At 44.5% G+C, this 18,291-nt stretch overlaps 1 protein-coding gene across 1 annotated transcript in view; it reads left to right on the plus strand.

Moving 5' to 3' along the window:
* The window catches only part of IGFBPL1 (insulin like growth factor binding protein like 1), a 35,884-nt gene that overhangs the window by 17,355 nt on the left and 238 nt on the right, over nucleotides 1–18,291 (plus strand). Inside the window, exons 2-4 of the mRNA XM_035097186.2 lie at nucleotides 13,244–13,353; nucleotides 14,565–14,681; nucleotides 15,719–15,872. Of these exons, the coding sequence (XP_034953077.2) occupies nucleotides 13,244–13,353; nucleotides 14,565–14,681; nucleotides 15,719–15,868 (377 nt within the window). The 3' untranslated portion in view covers nucleotides 15,869–15,872. The remainder of the gene's footprint in view (nucleotides 1–13,243; nucleotides 13,354–14,564; nucleotides 14,682–15,718; nucleotides 15,873–18,291) is intronic.

The following is an 18,291-nucleotide window of genomic DNA, read 5'->3' on the forward strand; positions in this document are numbered from 1 at the left end:
CCCCCTTCAATCTATAACAATACGGCAACAATTTTCTCGTGATAACGGGGGCTGCTGCTTCTCAGATCCGATCAGCTTTGCTTATTCTAATTCCCCGTGCAACATCACCTGCTCAGAGCCCTGGTTTTACAGTAGTACTTTTTATGGTTAAAAATCTTAGATTTGTCATAGTTTTAACATCAAGCTTTTTGTCACTTAGAAGCAAAGAGCCCAATCTGCATGTGATGTATAGGACAGCTAATTAGCGGGCGGAACACCAGCTGAGTATCGTTGAATTTGCATCCATGGTGGTGCTAAGCCATCAGATTCCAGGGAAGCGAAGAGTTAAAGTTCAAGAGGCTTGGGGGACCGGAATATTCTAGATGCATGGAGATTGACACTTTAATGATCTCAGAAATGGCTTAAGATGACAGGAACTAGGGTGACACAAATGCTGCATTGACACCTGAGTGGCTTCAGAGGGTGGGGGAAAGAGAGCTCATCCTTTGCTTAGATTTTCAGCCTAAAAGCATCAAATTACTGTTGCTGCTTCAGGAGTTTGTATTATTAGGGAGAGGGTATTATTAGTTTAAGGGAGGAAACCCATGCGATTATCATGAAACCTATTTGGAGGTCTTTTAGAAATCTGAAGCTCTGTTGCATACCATCTGCTAACCACCGAATGTTCTTTCCTTTGTTATGAATAAAGAATATTTCAGCACCAAATACACACAAGTGTAAGCTAAGATAAATTCAGTAGGCTGCAATTCTGCAAGTGAACAGGGCAGGTGGGGAAAGTAGTTTCAGACAGGTACTTTTATTGAGAGAGAAAGCCTTCAGGAAAGGGATCAATTGTGTGTGTGTGTGCCTGTGTGTGAATGTGCACATATAGCTGAGGTGTGTTTTATGTATAGAGATACAAATCTCACGTATCCCTGAGGTTTGGGTGTAAGTGTGTACACACACACACACACACACACACACACACACACACACACATGCCAGAGCCTCCAAGTGTCCCTGTTTTCCAGGGACAGCCTCCCAGTTTCTGATTTGATCCCAGAATGTCCCACTTTTCCTTAGGATGTCCCTAAGAAATGTTGGAGGATGCAGTTTTGCAACCCCCGAGCCAAGGAGATAAGTAACTACTGTATACAATGAGTACTTTTTTATGTGGTACTCAAGGGTACGCAATACCGACATCTCTTTTTGTTGTACTTCATGGTGAGTACTGGCACCTATTTGGGGGTGGGGGGGAAGCACTGTAATACAACCTTTAGAAGACATCTGAAGGCAGCCCTGTATAGGGAAAGTTTTTAATGTTTAATATTTTTATATATGTTGGAAGATGCCTAGAATGACTGGGACAACCCAGTCAGATGGGTGGGGCATTGTTGTTGTTGTTGTTGTTGTTGTTGTATTTAGGACACCCCTATTTTCATTGGAGAAATGTTGGGTGGTATATTATTATTATTATTATTATTATTATTATTATTATTATTATTATTATTATTAACTCCACCATGAAGCATTAAAACTTCCCTAAACACTTGTTGTTGTTTAGTCGTGTCCAACTCTTCATGAGTCTTCTCTTCTCATGAGGTGGCCAAAGTATTGGAGCCTCAGCTTCAGGATCTGTTCTTCCAGTGAGCACTCAGGGCTGATTTCCTTCAGAATGGATAGGTTTGATCTTCTTGCAGTCCATGGGATTCTCAATAGTCTCCTCCAGCACCATAATTCAAAAGCATCAATTCTTTGGCAATCAGTCTTCTTTATGGTCCATCACTGGCAAACCATAGCTTTAACTATATGGACCTTTGTCGGCAAGGTGATGTCTCTGCTTTTTAAGATGCTGTCTAGGTTTGCCATTGCTTTTCTCGCAAGAAGCAGGCGTCTTTTAATTCCGTGACTGCTATCACCATCTGCAGTGATCATGGAACCCAAGAAAGTAAAATCTCTCACTGCCTCCATTTCTTCCCCTTCTATTTGCCAGGAGGTGATGGAAACACTGTGCACTGCATCAGAAGCACAAAGGAAGGAGTAAGTGTGTTTTCTCTGGCTCCTTGCGAAGCAGCAATGGGAAGCATTCTTCGCTTGTTTTCTGCTCTCGCTTCATCCTCCCCATTTTGCATGTGAAAGAAAATGGGTATTTTTTGTTGTTGTAAAATCAATATGGCCAAGACTCACAGGAAGAAATGTGAGTTCTTCCTTCCCACCTCAGCCAGCCCAGAGAATTTCCTACATCATAAGAAATGAAATCAACAGCAAGTTTGAAACCTTTTGCCCCTTTCGTTTCTACTCTGAAGGCCTGGAGCTTGTCAGCTTATCTAAGGATAAGCAATCTTTGTGCTCAAGTCCTCAGAACTGCGTGCAACATCTAGCAGTGCGAACAACCCGATTTCTCTTCACCTCTATAATAGAGAAGGCAAAGACAATTGTCAATTGCAGCATTTCTCTCTACATCCTTTATGCACAATTTTCCAGTGCTAGTCTGCACCAGGAGATGTTTAAAAGAGCAAAGGTTGGGGGGGGGGCAGACCTCAATTTGAAAACAAATACAAACTGGAATAGGAAAAAGGTAATAAGAAAAATGCTACATTTGGATTTGTTTTCTTATTTTCATCAGGAAAATTTTGATGAAAATGCTTCAGTCATCTACCGTATAAGGACCAAATAGTCCTCATTCTCCATCTAATTCCAGCTAGCCTTGATCTGCCTATGCCATCAAGTGTTAACCACCAACTCTCACTTGACTCTTTTTTAAAAAAACCTTGTGACCTTGGATGTACTAAAGATTAAGACAGAGTGAAACCTTCTGGTACCATACATAGAGCTTAAAAAAACAACAGGTGCGTTTTGCCATCTGGGCTGGCTTATCTCTCCTACACACATCATACCTGATCAGCCAGTCGGAGGATTTGAAGAAGTTCTCATCTGCATCTTGCTTCCCTCTCTCCTCCTGTTGGAGGGAAAAGATGCAAGTGGGGAGGGGGGGGAGAAGCAGAAGAGATTTCTTCTATGTGATAGTTGCACAAGGAGCTTGATTGACAGGTGCCTGGCTTAACCTTGAGCTTTAACTGATGCCGGCTATGGCTTTGCAACAGTGCAAGTAGAAATACGACGTTCAGAAATGTCCTGCCTCTCTTCTTTCTCTCCCCACTCCCAAATGAAAAGAGATTCTGGTGGTAACGAATAGAAGAGTTAGCCTTTATTTATTTTGGTTGTGTGTGGGGATGTAATTTTGCAGCTGTATTCACCTCCCAAAAAAAACATGTAGGTCATTTTCATAGAATTTAGAGTGCCCACATTCGGGACAGTGATTCCTAAAGTTTTTCAGGGCACCGCTCCCTTGGTTCCATAAACTCAGGCCCAGCGCCCTTTCTCTATAAATATCATCACTCAGAAAAGACATTTACATGACCCACTAATGAAGATAATAATCAAATTCAAAATACAGTGGTACCTCAGTTTTCGAATGTAATCCGTTCCGGAACACTGTTTGACTTACGAAATGTTCAAAAACTGAAGCATGCATTTCCGGAAGCATTTACGTCCAGAAAACTCAATATGGAAGCCGTGTGGCACATTCGGCTTCCAAAAAGCATTCAAAAACCGGAGCAGCTATTTCCAGGTTTTCAGCGTTCGAAAGCCAAAACATTTGACTTCCGAGTCGTTCGGAAAACCGAGGTACCACTGTACTAACAATGAATTCAAAATCCAATTAAAACTATTTAGTTCAATAAAACTAAATTAATGAACTTGGACCAGTTTTCAAAGTCTGATAGTCGTTTACACCTTCATTGCTGCCGTGCCTTGCCTCTTAGCACCTCCTTAGGTAATCTCATGCTGACAGCTTCCAGGAGCCACAGGTGAGAACTGAGTGCAGGTTGGGGACCAAAGGTGGACAAGCTACCCCAGAAGGAGCATGACGAGGATCCCCATAGACCCCTGGAAATGGCTTTGACTAGACGGCTAAACCAGATGAAGGTAGCTGATGGCTCTCAAACCCTCAGTGAGTTAGGGACTTCCCTTGCATGCAAAGACAGGGTCTCATGGATTAATCAGGTGAGACCAATAGTGAGTCCAACGGTCAAGAAGGCAGTTCCTGCACATGCTGCAGAGGGAAGTGAGAGGCAGATGGGTCTTGTCAACCTGCTTGGACTACTGCAATGCACTCTACGTGGGGCTACCTTTGAAGGTGACCCGGAAACTACAACTAACTAATCCAGAATGCGGCAGCTAGACTGGTGACTGGAAGCAGCCGCCGAGACCACATAACACCGGTCTTGAAAGATCTACATTGGTTCCCAGTACATTTCCGAGCACAATTCAAAGTGTTGGTGCTGACCTTTAAAGTCTCCACCCCCATCGTTCTGCCCAGACACTGAGGTCCAGTACCGAGGGCCTTCTGGCGATTCCCTCATTGCGAGAAGCCAAATTGCAGGGAACCAGGCAGAGGGCCTTCTCGGTGGTGGCACCCGCCCTGTGGAACGCCCTCCCATCAGATGTCAAAGAGAAAAACAGCTACCAGATTTTTAGAAGACATCTGAAGGCAGCCCTGTTTAGGGAGGCTTTTAATGTTTAATAGATTATTTTATTTTATTTTTCTGTTGGAAGCCGCCCAGAGTGGCTGGGGAAACCCAGCCAGATGGGCAGGGTATAAATAATAAATTATTATTATTATTATTATTATTATTATCATCATCATCATCATCATCATCATCATCGTCATCATCTGGGAAGGCAGCGTGTGATGTATCTTCACTGTAGCAGTCAAATACAACATTTCCTGTTTCTTAGAGTGGACACACACGGGAATGCTCCAGACAGGGAGGACTTCCTGTCATACCTGCCCTGGAGCATCCTCCCCCTGTGTGTGACCAGGTAGATCGAAATGACCCTAGCAGACCCTATAAAGGAGCTAGTCATGCAGCTATCTTCCACTTTTGCTACTGCTCTTTTGCCATCTTCCTCTCTGTTGGCTCTCAGCCAGCAGCACATGGGCTTATCCCTCACAGAGGAGGAACCCACACTTTTCTCTGTAAATGTAACTACAAGCTAAAGCCTGCCTTCAGGACCATACTGTGAACTGAACGTAACTAAACTTCACCATTACTTTTAAAAGAAGACTGTCGTATCATTGTTGTTTTTAAGAGGGAACAAAAGGGGAATTTATTAGGAACAATCCAATCTGGACAAGCCAGACTGGATTGCTCAACTTATATGGTTCTAACGAATCTATCAACTAGCTTCCCGCAATGTACAAAGGAATGTGCTCTGCTGCTAGCTCACTAGTATGAGTGAGGAAGGATAATATTTAATCAATATATCCTCTCCTACTATCCTCAACATTCTCACAGCCAGCCAATCCAGGAGAAGGAAAACTCTGATCCTAAACTTCTGCCTTGTGGAATGTCTTCAGGAGAAGAAAAGGCAAAGGAGTAAACCCTACACAAATCTGGAGTAGCGTCCCAAGATAGTTGGATGGAGCCTTGTATGTGGTGTGCTAGGAAGACATGCAAACACCCCAAAATCAAATTGGGATGAATGCTCATTATGCTATACCCAGTCAGAACAAATACTTGATAAAGACCAGACATAGGCTGACCACCACATGCACTTTGTGCAAGCAAAGATGGATGGAGGCCAAATAAACACATTGTCTGCAGGAGCCTTAACTAGTTTCAATACATATGACAGCTCCTCATACTCAGCAAATGGCAATTATCAAGGAGTTCCGGGAAAGGATGTGATGTGCGCTAATTTGCACTCCCCGCCCCCTCCTTGCTTAGAGTCTTGGATAAGCTGCAAGAGACGAGCAACAGCCAGGGTGTCTCCATCTGCCTCACAACTTGGCTTAGCTCCCTGCACAAAGCTTGTGCAGTCGGTCTTTGTAGTTTTGTAGTGGGGCCGGGGTGGATTGTGCCTGGAAAGAATTGTATTGACATGTGGTGGTGAGAAATTTTGCTGATAAGAAAGAAATGGCCTTATAGAAGTGGGGTGGGAGGGAAGGAGGGAAGGAGAGAGAGAGAGAGTGAGAGAGAGAGAGAGAGAGAGAGAGAGAGAGAGAGAGAGAGAGAGAGAGAGAGAGGTGGTGATCAGAGCCAGAGCAAAGGGACAAAATAACCACAAGGGAAAGCCTTTGTGATGGTCAAGTTTGAGAATGGATCAAAGGTTCTGTCCCCAGCTGGTTTTGAAATACAGCACAAATGCACACACGAGCATCTTATTAAAATATAGAGGACTGAAATTGGCCCCATTATTGATGATTTTTATATCCTGCCTTTTCATTAAAGAGCTTAGAGCAGGGTCCCCAAACTAAGGCCCGGGGGCTGGATGCGGCCCAATCGCCTTCTCAATCCGGCCCGCGGACGGTCCAGGAATCAGCATGTTTTTACATGAGTAGAATGTATCCTTTTATTTAAAATGCATCTCTGGGTTATTTGTGGGGCCTGCCTGGTATTTTTACATGAGTAGAACGTGTCCTTTTATTTAAAATGCATCTCTGGGTTATTTGTGGGGCATAGGAATTCGTTCATATTTTTTTCAAAATATAGTCCGGCCCCCCACAAGGTCTGAGGGACAGTGGACCGGCCCCTGCTGAAAAAGTTTGCTGACCCCTGGCTTAGCGTGTGGGGCATAAGTTGTCCCATCTGGGTCTCTGCAGTCACGAGTAACACTCTAGAATGCCACACCACCAGCTTTCTCTCTCTCTCGCTCTCGCTCTCGCTCTCGCTCTCGCTCTCGCTCTCGCTCTCGCTCTCTTATTAACAGTTTGTTAGAAACACCACATTGGAATCCTGTTGCCAATTCTATTGTTGCCAATACCGTTTGAGAAAGAAAAGCTGAGCTAAGTTGGTTAGACAAAGGGCTGGTTCGGAACACTTGAAGAAAGAGAGCGCATAACTTTTATATGGGAAGGCTTCCCAAAATGCAACAGTTGTACCTCATCCCCAACCTTTTGTTTAAATAAAAAACCCAAATATATACTGGAGACCTAGTCCTGCTAGGTATTCTTCTCCACCAAGAGTAAGGAACCTTTTCAACAACTTTCTGAGGGCCACATACTTGTGAATATGGCCAGAGACAAAAAGTAGACTTACACAGTAGACTCATTCCAGCCATGCAGGAGTCTGACATTTCTGGGCACTTATACATGGGCATAGCTGGGGGGAGGGAGGCAGCTGCCCCCCCCATCAAGTCAATAAATAAAAATACATTCTAGTGAAGATTTCGACAGATTTTTCTGAGTACTTGGGGTCAAAAGAAAGTAATTTAAAACAACTGTTGTTGGTGCCGCCAAAATCCCAAAGGAGCAGAAAAGACTATTTATGTATGCGACCACGGATGCACGGATGTTACTGGCCCAGAGATGGAAAGAAGATAAAGTCCCTACCAGAGAAGAATGGCAGGTGGAGTTAATGGACTATGGTGAAAGGGATAAAATGCCTGGAAGAGTCCGAAATCAGGAAGAGCGAAATTTTAACAAGGAATGGGGAAAATTTATAACTTATCTTAAAGACCATTGTAAACCGTTAAAATTGTTAGTAGGATTGGAATATCACTTGTAGTTTAAAGTTGATTCTGGAAGAGGTAAAGGATTTGGATTATCATAAAAGATGCGGGAAGAAATGATTAATAACAGGACCAACAAAGGGGAGAATGGAAGTCCAGGAGATCCCTTGGAATCTTGTTTTTATGATTTATGTTTGATATATCTCTGTAAATTGTTAATTAAAAACCCAAAGAAATAAATTTGTAAAAAACAACAAAACCTCCTGTTGTTGAGACCTTTAATTCCAGATCTGCTAGGCAGAGCCAGGCAGAGCCTGCCCCCCCCCACCCAAATCCTGGCTACACCCATGCACACATACAAACTTCCCTCCATCCAAGAAATCAAGGGACATTATCAGGCTTGTTGTTAGGTAAAAGGTAAAGGGACCCCTGACCATTAGGTCCAGTCGTGACCGACTCTGGGGTTGCGCGCTCATCTCGCATTATTGGCCGAGGGAGCCGGCGTATAGCTTCCAGGTCATGTGGCCAGCATGACAAAGCCGCTTCTGTTGTTAATTCTGTTGTTAATTTGAGTTATATACTGCCCTTTATCAAAAGACCCCAGGACGGTGTACAACATTAAGAACACATTTTACAAAGCCTAATAATAAGAACACAATAAGAAGCATAATAATAAAATAATCATAATAACAGCCCTCCCCCACCAGCTTTAGCAGGCTATAGATAATTTAATGGCCAACAGCCTGGGTAAAGAATAATGTCTTCTCCTGGTGTATAAAGGTCCCAAACTGTTAGCCTGTGGTGGCCCCGATTCAACTCCCAGGGCAATTTATGGGCAATTCATTTGTATTAAGATCTGGCAAAAGCTTTGCCCACAGTTTCACCCAGAAGCAGAGACTGGGCCGGCCCTACGGCCGGGCAGCCATGCTGCGCCTGCCCACCACGCAGCAGCGCCCAGCAGCCACATTGCGCGCTGAGCCCGCCCGTCCGCCGCGGCTGGGAAACGGGGCGGGGGGGCGCCGGAGGGATCCGCCGCACCACAGCTGCTTAAGACGGCCCTGAGCAGAGAAACGCACTGTAGGAGTCCACCCATTTTTTTGCACCTCAGTCATTAATTTTTCCCATCCCGTGTGCATAAGGATTAAGTGTTAAGCGTGCAGAGCTGGGAATAAAGCTGTCCTCTCAACAGCTACAAATAAACATGCTTTTCTGAATCCATCTGGTCCAGAATCTTCTCTCCAAAAGTCAGAAAGCACTAGACAATGCATGAGTAACCAAATAAGCAAATCAGATGAAGGCCTGTTTATTAGGGCCTTTTCGGTAGTGGCGCCCACCCTATGGAATGAGTAATTACCGGCATATAACGTTAGGAAACATCTGAAGACAGCCAGTATGGGGAAGCCTTTTAAGATTTATGGTTTTATTATGTTTTTATATGTGCTGGAAGCTGACCAGAATGGCTGGGGCAACCCAGTCAGATGGCCGGAGTACAAATAAATTATTATTATTATTATTATTATTATTATTATTATTATTGTTGTTGTTGTTAACCAGGAAGTAAATGCTTCCATTTTCAAACGCACCTCGGAAATTCTCTATTGAATTGGCAGACCACCCTTTGCACCTCAGTTTTCAAACATTTCAGAAGTCGAAGGGTCTTCCAGAACAGATTACATTCGAAAACCAAGGTCCCACTGTATTATTAGACAGAGCCCAAACATTTGCATTTTTGCAGGTGGTTTGGATTGTGTTCCTTGGTGCAGGTTTCAAATCTTTTCAGCAAACCAAGAGCAGTGGTAGAGGTGACACGACAAACCGCAAGACAATTAAACCTTGGAAGAACCATAAAACAAGATCTCATTATGCCATCTGTACGTCAGGTGCAGGTTTTCCACACACGTACACAAAATGTTACATTTACATCTGAGGGGCAACCGCATCTCAAAGCAGGTGTGAACAATTATGCCATTAGACACATGCACAGTGCAAAAAAAAAAAAACAACCCACACACAAAAAAATCTTGGAACAGAAGGGACTCAGCAGGTATTAATCCTGGGATCCAAAGGGAATTACTCTGCATTTTGTATGGGAAGCTTCATCTACTTACAGACTCAGTTAAGTAGCATTAATACAAATATTCATTTGTCAATGGTAATTTTACAGATGGGAGAGCTCCTAACAGATGGCCTCCTGCCTTTCTCCTCCCACCCACCCAAGAGCAGTGTAGCCAGGGACAGGTGCCAACGAAGGAGGAAGCCCCGTGTCCTTCCTATTTCCTGAGCTGAAGGGATCCTCTGCCGTGTCCTGTATTCCCCCAGCATCTGTGGCGGGTGGCAGGTGCGATGGCAGCACCACCATGGAAGACGTGCCGCCGTGTCAATTTTGGAGAGCTAAGCTCCGTATAGATGGGTTGGCATTGTGCTTCCAGAGACTGATTCAGAGATCTCCCCCTGAGATAATTGCCGTCTGAAAGGAACGAGGGCTAATGCTGAGGGAATCCAGGGAGCCCGAGCCTTCCTCGGCCTCGTAAAAGCCGGAAGAAAATTGGCTTAATTTCGCCAGGGTGTCCCCGCAAAAGAGGCTTGCCATCGTTCTGAAATGTTGCCATAGATACCGCCAACAAAGCACTCTGCGTGAAATAAAACGAGGGGAAATGTAAGGAAATGAAGGCACCTGAACCGTTGCGTTCCCTTTGTTGTGCCACAGGCTTGGCAGACAAACGCAACTCTGCCCCCCCCCCCACACACACCCGAGAGATATTCATAGAAGTGAAGCTAGGTTGAAAGAGGACTTGCTTCTGATGGTATGCAGTGCACGCTCGGCCCCTTCTTACTTCTGGTTAATAAGGTTTTGCCGTCGTATCACAAAACCTCCTTGATCAAAAGCAACCACGACACAAAATACATTTGTGAGTACTTCACAGACAGTGATTCCCCCACTCTCAAACCAGTTTCAACTCAGTGAAAAGCTCTTTGTTGGCCCACAGACATTGCGACATTGCGACATTTTTTTTCTTCCAGCGATGAAAACTCTTCTGCTCGGTGAGCAGACTGTAGACACCCAAGAACATCGCAACTGGATGCAACTGGAGAATACTTGCAACCCACTAGCCCAATTCAAATGTAACGCTAAACCATAAGTTCATTGTGTGGCAAGGTGTGTGACACACACACACACCCGCGGAGGTTTAATAAAGACACTTGACACCAGTATTTTAGGTTAATGGGCTAAAAAAATGCCACAACTTTATTGGTTACAGATTGTGAGTGGTATTGGCTTAGGCATTGGACCTAACTGACTACAGTGGAACCTCGGTTTATGAACACCTCGGTTTACGAATTTTTGGTTTACAAACGCCGCGAACCCATCTGGAACGGATTTATTCACTTTCCATTACTTTCAATGGGAAAGTTCGCTTCAGTTTATGAACGCTTCAGTTTATGAAAAGACTTCCGGAACCACTTACACCCATGCTTCGGGTTAAGTACGCTTCAGGTTGAGTACTCCGCGGACCCGTCTGGAACGGATTAATACACTTTCCGTTACTTTCAATGGGAAAGTTCACTTCAGTTTATGAACGCTTCAGTTTAAGTACTCCGCGGACCGTCTGGAACAGATTAATCCACTTTCCATTACTTTCAGTGGGAAAGTTCGCTTCAGTTTATGAACGCTTCAGTTTATGAACAGACTTCCGGAACCAATTGTGTTCATAAACCAAGGTACCACTGTATATCTGACTCCTGCCCGTCTGCAGGGAGTCCAGGAAGGGTTAACCACCAGCAGGGGGAGTCCTGCTGATGCACATCAAGTAGCAGCTCCCCCGGGGTCACTGATAGGGATCGTGCCTTAGGCCCTAGCTTCCCCAGGCTTTGGACAGGGCCACGCCCCAGGAATCCATTAATGGAATACCCTTCAATATGCAGGACAGGTGATGGCACTACCTCCCCTTCTCCCTTCTCCAGCAATATTCCAATGCCCAACCGCCAAACCTTGTGACGATTTGCTACAAGGTAGGCAAAAACCAAGTGGCCGGTGCCAATTTGCCAAGTGGAAAAAGTCCTACCAGGCCTCTCAACGGCAACCAACCAAAGTCCATAGCAAGGTCAAGAGATGAAAAACCTAAAGGGCGGGAGAGTGGGAAACAGGGGCGTAGCAATGGGGGGGCAATGGGGGTGGTCCGTCCCAGGTTCCACTCTGGGGGGGGTGCCACTTGGCGTCCCCACCCCCGACTCCCAAGCCAAGCCTCCAGCCTCCTGGTAAAAAGTCTGCTCGGCACTGCGCATGGTTGTTACGTGGCGGGGTATCGCCGCCCCCCCCCCACGCTTCCAAAGCCGCGCGCCTCTGGCTCCAAACTCCCAAGGGGCGGGGGGCAGCGATACCCCGCCATGTCGTTACGTAACACGCATGCATAGTTACATAGCGATGCATGCATCGTTGCGTAGCGACGTCCCCCCCCCAGGGTGCACGGCAATTTGCCACCCTGGGTGTTGCAGCAGCTCGCTACGCCGCTGGTGGGAAAACTGGAGCAGCTGGAAGCACGAAGAGGGGAGAGCTCCCCGATGCATCCTGCTTAAATCAAGCAGGCCACACACCCAGACCAATCAGATTGGTCACCTGGGCAGTGACACAGCTGGGAATCCCCCCAATCGCACGAGGCTGACCACACACCCCACGCACGTGGAGGGGTCGTGAGAGCCCACAACCCCACCTCCCCCTTAAGGCAGAAGTGGCTTTATGGGAACGGGAACAACTGTGGTCTGCTGAAAAAATCAGGATTAGAAACCGTAGCTTGATCTTGGCTTGCTTTAATAAACTATACTTGAATCTAACACAAATTGGTCCAGTAGCAACATAAAGACTAACTGAGGGAAGAGATGCTTATGGTCTCCTCAAGGCCTTACAAGAAGAGGAAAAGTTGGGCGAAGGTGTTTTCCTGAATCTCATTACACTAAGGCATAAAATTTGCCTTTTAAAATTTGTCCCCTAAATTGTCGCACTTTAGTGGTTGGCTTCTCAGAAACTGCTAGAAATGACCACTTTTCATACCGTGCCTTTATAGAGAGACCCTCCAAATATTTCCAATACCTAGAAATTAATTTTCTTGCAGCCGTGAAGAAAAATCCAGCTAAAGTTTTACTTTTCCCATCATTGTTCTGGTTGTCCCGAATACTGTATTAATTGATGCACCCTCACTTCATGCTCAATTTACTTTTTTTTAAAAACAACCTGTTTTTTTCAGGGTCTGAAATCAACTTGCAAACAGTTCAATAGCGGCAGGAAGAAAGCTATGCAGAAGCAGTCTGGTCCAGTATGAGGAAACACAGTTTGAATCTATGAGAAAGGGAGACAGCTCCACATGCTGGATAATCAGTCTTTTCTTGATGTTTTCTTTCTGTCGTCAAAGGCAGCTGCACAACCGCGAGGGCTTGGGTGATGAACAAAATGAAATAAAAGTAGCAGTTTATGGCATTCAGATTTTGTAAATGCGGCATGCTATAAATTGCTGGACAGATTTTTTTTCCTCCAGGGCAGCAAACTAAACACAGTCCTAAAGCCAATGGATGTATTTCATTTGCTGTCTTAGCACAAATAATTAGCATACTTTAAGCACGACAGATAGTGTAACCAATCAATTTTTTAGCTCGTTTCCCGTTCTATGGAAAACTCCTTATGCCAAAGGATGACATATATGACAAGCCCACTAAACTGCCATTCTGAAATGCATGTATTTCCCCCCTGCTCTTCCAGCTCCCGCTATTGTTGTACCCCCAAAGAGGATTCACAACGTAACTGGAGCCCAAGTCTACCTGTCTTGTGAAGTGAAAGCAGTCCCAACACCCATCATCACCTGGAAGAAGGTATGTGAAAGATGCCAAGTGTTTTATGGGGTAGAGAACTAGAGCTGAGCCAGCCTTGTTTCCGATGTTAGATGCTGAAGCTTCTGTCATTTGGGGAAATGGTATATAATGAGTTGAAAAAATGTTCAAATTAACTTTTATTTAAAAGAAAAGCAGAGGCTTTTCCATTAGGAATTGTAGGTGCTGATATTCCAAGGGAGAGGAAAAGACTTTTCATGTATGCCACAACAGCCACACAGATGTTTCTAGCTCAGAGATAGAAAGAAGATAAAAGTCCCTACCAGAGAAGAATGGCAAATTAAACTGTTGGGACTATGCCGAAATGGCAAAACTGACTGGATAGCTCAGGAACCAAGAAGACCAAAACTTTAACAAAGAATGGGGGAAAATTATAATTTATATTGGAGACCACTGTAAGCAGATGAAAACATTAGCAGGATTTCAATAACACTTGTAATGTAGCAATTACTGTGGAGATAATGGAGTTGTATAAAATATGGACTGCTGAAAAAGATGCAGCAGAAAAGGTTAATTTTAGGACCCATGGAGGGGGAGGGGGGAAGTCTAAAGATTCTCAAGGAATCTTTAAATGTGGATGTGTATGGTTATATTGTTATAATTTTATATTTGCAAAATCAATTTATTATAGAAGATGAAGCTTCACTTTCAGGTAGAGCCAGTGATCTGGAAACTGATATATAGGCTGTTGCCCTCTCCAGATCTTGGTTTTCCTACAGCTGCCTTCCCCCAACCTGGTGCCCTCCAGGTATTTTGAACAACATCTCCCATCAGCCTCTACCAAAACATCTTGGAGGGCACTAGCTTAAGGAAGGCTGCTCTCATAACCAAGAAGTGCAGATGGCCTAGATGTTTACATCAAATTTAGAATAATAGAATTGTAGAGTTGGAACCACGAGGCTCATCTGGTCCAACCCCCTGCAATGCAGTAATCTTTTAGCCCATGTGGGGCTCAAACCCATGACCCTGAGATTAAGTCTCCTGCTCTACTGACCAAGCTTGAAGTGGTATAACTGCACCACTCAAGGTGGCTTACAATACCAGCAATAGGAACAAGGGGATTCAAATGCAAAAACAGCATCCAATTTTATGGCCCAGGGAATGTCTGGGAAAGCTTAGTTTCATGGAGGGTGGATCGGATCTGGGCTTAAAGCCTGGGTCTACTGTGTTTTCACCTTGCTAAAACTCTGCAGGTCACGGAGTCCCCAAAGGGGGTGAAGCTCTTAGAAGAACTTCCTGGAGACAGAGTCAACATGGCAGTTCAGGTCCGAGGTGGTCCTTCAAAACATGAGAGCACAGGCTGGGTTTTGGTAAGTTCCCATTGCACTATATAGTTCAAGAGTGCCCCTCCATACAGCAGTACCGTGTTTCTCATATTATAAGACATGTCTTATATTTATTTTTTCCTCAAAAAAACACACTATGGCTTATTTTCAAGGGATGTCTTATTTTTTTCCTCCTCCTTCTGCCGTGGCCGGCATTGCTGTTACGCCTATCACTATGTCTTATTTTCGGGGTATGGCTTATATTCCTTGAATGCTTAAAAATCCTGCTATGGCTTATTTTATGGGTATGTCTTAAAATATGAGAAACAGGGTAATGGAGAAGCATTGCTGAACAACAAATAGAGCAGGATAATGTGTGGACTATCCGGTATAAATCCTTTGCTAACGCAATGTTATTGCATCAGTGTTGCAGAATATCCCTGGAAAAAACCCACCAGTCTTTCCTTGTGGCAGTTGCCATGAATTCTGAATCTATGAATTGTACAGACATGAACTAAACCCTTTTGGTTGCTACGGTTCACCTTTTCTTTTCTTTTTTAATACTAATTTTTATTGGATTTTTAAAACATAATTAAACAAATAAACATACAATATAACAAATACACCAACAAACACATACATAGAAAAAAGTGGGAGGGAATTAAAAGACAAAAAGAAAAAACAAACTTTAAAACATCCATTTTTCAAATCATTATCTTGTAGACTTCCCCTTTCCCCTTTCTGATTTTCTGATCTTCAATTTATAACCTTCTTTAGCAATATCCTTTATCATAATTTTCCAATCCTTAACTCAATTTTTCTTACGTATATTATACTGCCCCCCTCCCCCACCCCCTTCCCAAAGATCCCCCTGCCACCAAGGAATCCTCAGGTGTAGTACGACGGAGAAGGCAGTCCTTTTTCACATTGAAGCCCCACCCCCCACCCCACCCCTCATCCCAGCACCCACCCACCCCGGCCACCAGAAGGTCCAAGACGAGGGGTGAAGAGTAGGGGCACAGGGGAACTCCATTATTGCTACGGTTCACCTTTTATTCTTTGTGTGTCTGTTTCCCTTCCAGATAAACCCTCTGACGAAAGAAGACGAGGGCATTTACCAGTGCCATGCTACAAACATGGTGGGAGAAACACAGGCAGAGGGGAATATTAAAGTCCTAGAGCAAAGCAAAAATAAGAGGGGTAATTTCCTGGCATCGGATGACATGAAGTAGCAAGGTAATGTTGATGCTGCTAGTCCTCTTTGAGTCTAGGAGGGCCATTTTAAGACATTGTGTATGTCCAGCTTGGGTCATAGCACTGATTTGTACATGGTTTACATCAGGGGTCCCCAGACTACGGCCCCCGGGCTGGATGCGGCCCAATTGGCCTCCCAATCCGACCCCGCGACGACCCCCGTCGGCCACTGCCCGCTCTTACAGCGCGCGGCATGGCGGCGATCTTCAAAATCGGCAAAAAATCGCCGAAAATCCTTTGTGCGCATGCGTATGGGCCTCTCCCGACCCAGAAGAGGTCATTTCCGATGCACTTCCGGGTCGGGGGAGGCCCATACACATGCGCACAAGCGATTTCCGGCGATTTTCCCCCGACCATGTGCGTGTGCGCATGCGCACGGGCGCGCACTCCCCTACCCTCCGGCCCGAAGCCCGGTAAGTATGGGGACCCCTGGTTTACATGATGTTCTTAACGAAAAGGTTCCTGCCCGGAGGCGCTTACAGTGTTAATTTCAACTCAAGGAGAGAAAGGCAGAGGCATGAATGCCAAGGAACTTCTAGAACAGCCTTAAAAATAAGCCTTCATAATAGTGCACTAAAAGGCTGGCAGCCAGAGTTTCTGTCCAAACGTGGGAAATCCCTCCTCAGCAACTAGCATATCAATACTAGTTAGCAGGCTAGTTTGGGAAAAGCCTTTTCCCCAAACAAGCTAGTGGAATAGAGTAGAGCAGATGGATGAGTTTCCTTTCCTCGGCAGCCAGCACACAAAGTGGACTGGGGAGATCTGTCCCTCCTCCCTCTCTTACCTGCCTGGAATTCTACGCTCACCTCCATGAAATTCCCGGTCTACTATCATACTTCATTCCAAAGTATTTAAGGTTTATTCCCCCCAGGACTGGGGTGTTAAGCCAAAGGTTTCGCTTTTAAGCAGCTTAGTGTAGTTACTGAGGACAGGTAAAAGGAATTGTAGAGGATTCTTGGCGCCAGAGATGGAAAGAAGATAAAGTCCCGACAACGTTGGCCTGCCCCCCTAAAAAAAGCTTGACAACTCTGAACTCCCCCACACACAAAAAAAATTAGTAGATCGCTGCCATTTGTTTTTTCTGGGAGTAGATCGCAGTCTCTTGGGAGTTGGACGTCCCTGGAAAAACACTTGTAGTTTAATGGGAATTTTGGACATAATGGAGATGTAAAAGATTTGATTATAAAAGATGCAAGAGGAAATGATTTACAATAGGACCCACAAAAGGGAGGAGGGAAGTCCAGGAGATTTTTTGGAACCTTGTATTTATGTTGGATATGTGATTGAAAAACTTTAATCTGAAAAACCAAATAAATAAATTTATTTATTTTTATTTATTTTTAAAAAGAGGAATCGTAGAGGGATTCCATTTTGCTCGTCATTCCATTTTCAAAGCCCCTTGCAGGATAAAGTGGGGTGTGAGATTGTGTCAACAAGTTTGGCACCATCACACCTAAGCGACATATCACACCTGGTTCAGGGGACCTCTCAGTCTGCTTCCCCCCCCCCTATGTACTTTAAGATCAGCTAAGGAAGCCCAGCTCAAAGCGTTTCTGCCTCTTGGCCGTCAAGTGAGTGGATACAACAGTTGCAACTCTTTTAAAACACTCCGTTCTCCTCCCATCTGTGGAACTTCCTTCCTAGAGAGGAGTGTTCATTATTGAGCTGCTTTCTACATGTGGACATGTAGACAGGTTTTTCCCAATTTATTGCTGACAGGTTGGTTTATTTGTTACATGTTCTTTCAAGTGACAGACTGTCATTTAAATGTGATTTTTATTGCAACTACTGCGTTTCCACAGTGCTGCAAGCTGCTTTGAAAGCATTTTAAGGCTATCAAATGGGAGGAGGTTAATAAGGCTCAAAACAAGTCAGCAAGCGAGCATTGAGATGATTCTTTGAATGTAAATGCTCCAAAATCCAGAAGGATAGGGAAAGCGGTTTTCTTATCTGCGCTGTTCCCACAACAGAGTGGATCAAGTTGCTGGAAATATCCTCCGAGAGCAAAGATTCTTGTCATGCACTGAGTACTTCCATCATCTAGGTATGCCTCCAGGCATGTCAGTATTTTGCAGGCGATTCATGCAGATGTTTTTCGTTTGCACAGTTAAAGTATCATGTGGCCCTAGCATAACATATCCACTTGAAAGAAAATCTCAGAGTTAATCCCTACCACAATATACCAACAGCCTGGAGACAATCCGAGAGAAAGCAATCAGAAAATGGGTTAAAAAGAGAAGTGAATAGTAGTACTTGCTTTTCTACAATTTCAGTAGCAATGTGGCCCTCTTAATTTGGCCAAAGTAACTTTCAAAGTGGATTTTGCTGCACAACCTTTGTGTGGAGGTTAGTAGTCTTAATGCACCTGCAGATGATCTCACCCAATAATTGTCTTTTTCCT

This window comes from Zootoca vivipara, chromosome 16 (genome assembly GCF_963506605.1).
Source record: "Zootoca vivipara chromosome 16, rZooViv1.1, whole genome shotgun sequence".
In the NCBI taxonomy this organism is placed as follows: domain Eukaryota; kingdom Metazoa; phylum Chordata; class Lepidosauria; order Squamata; family Lacertidae; genus Zootoca; species Zootoca vivipara.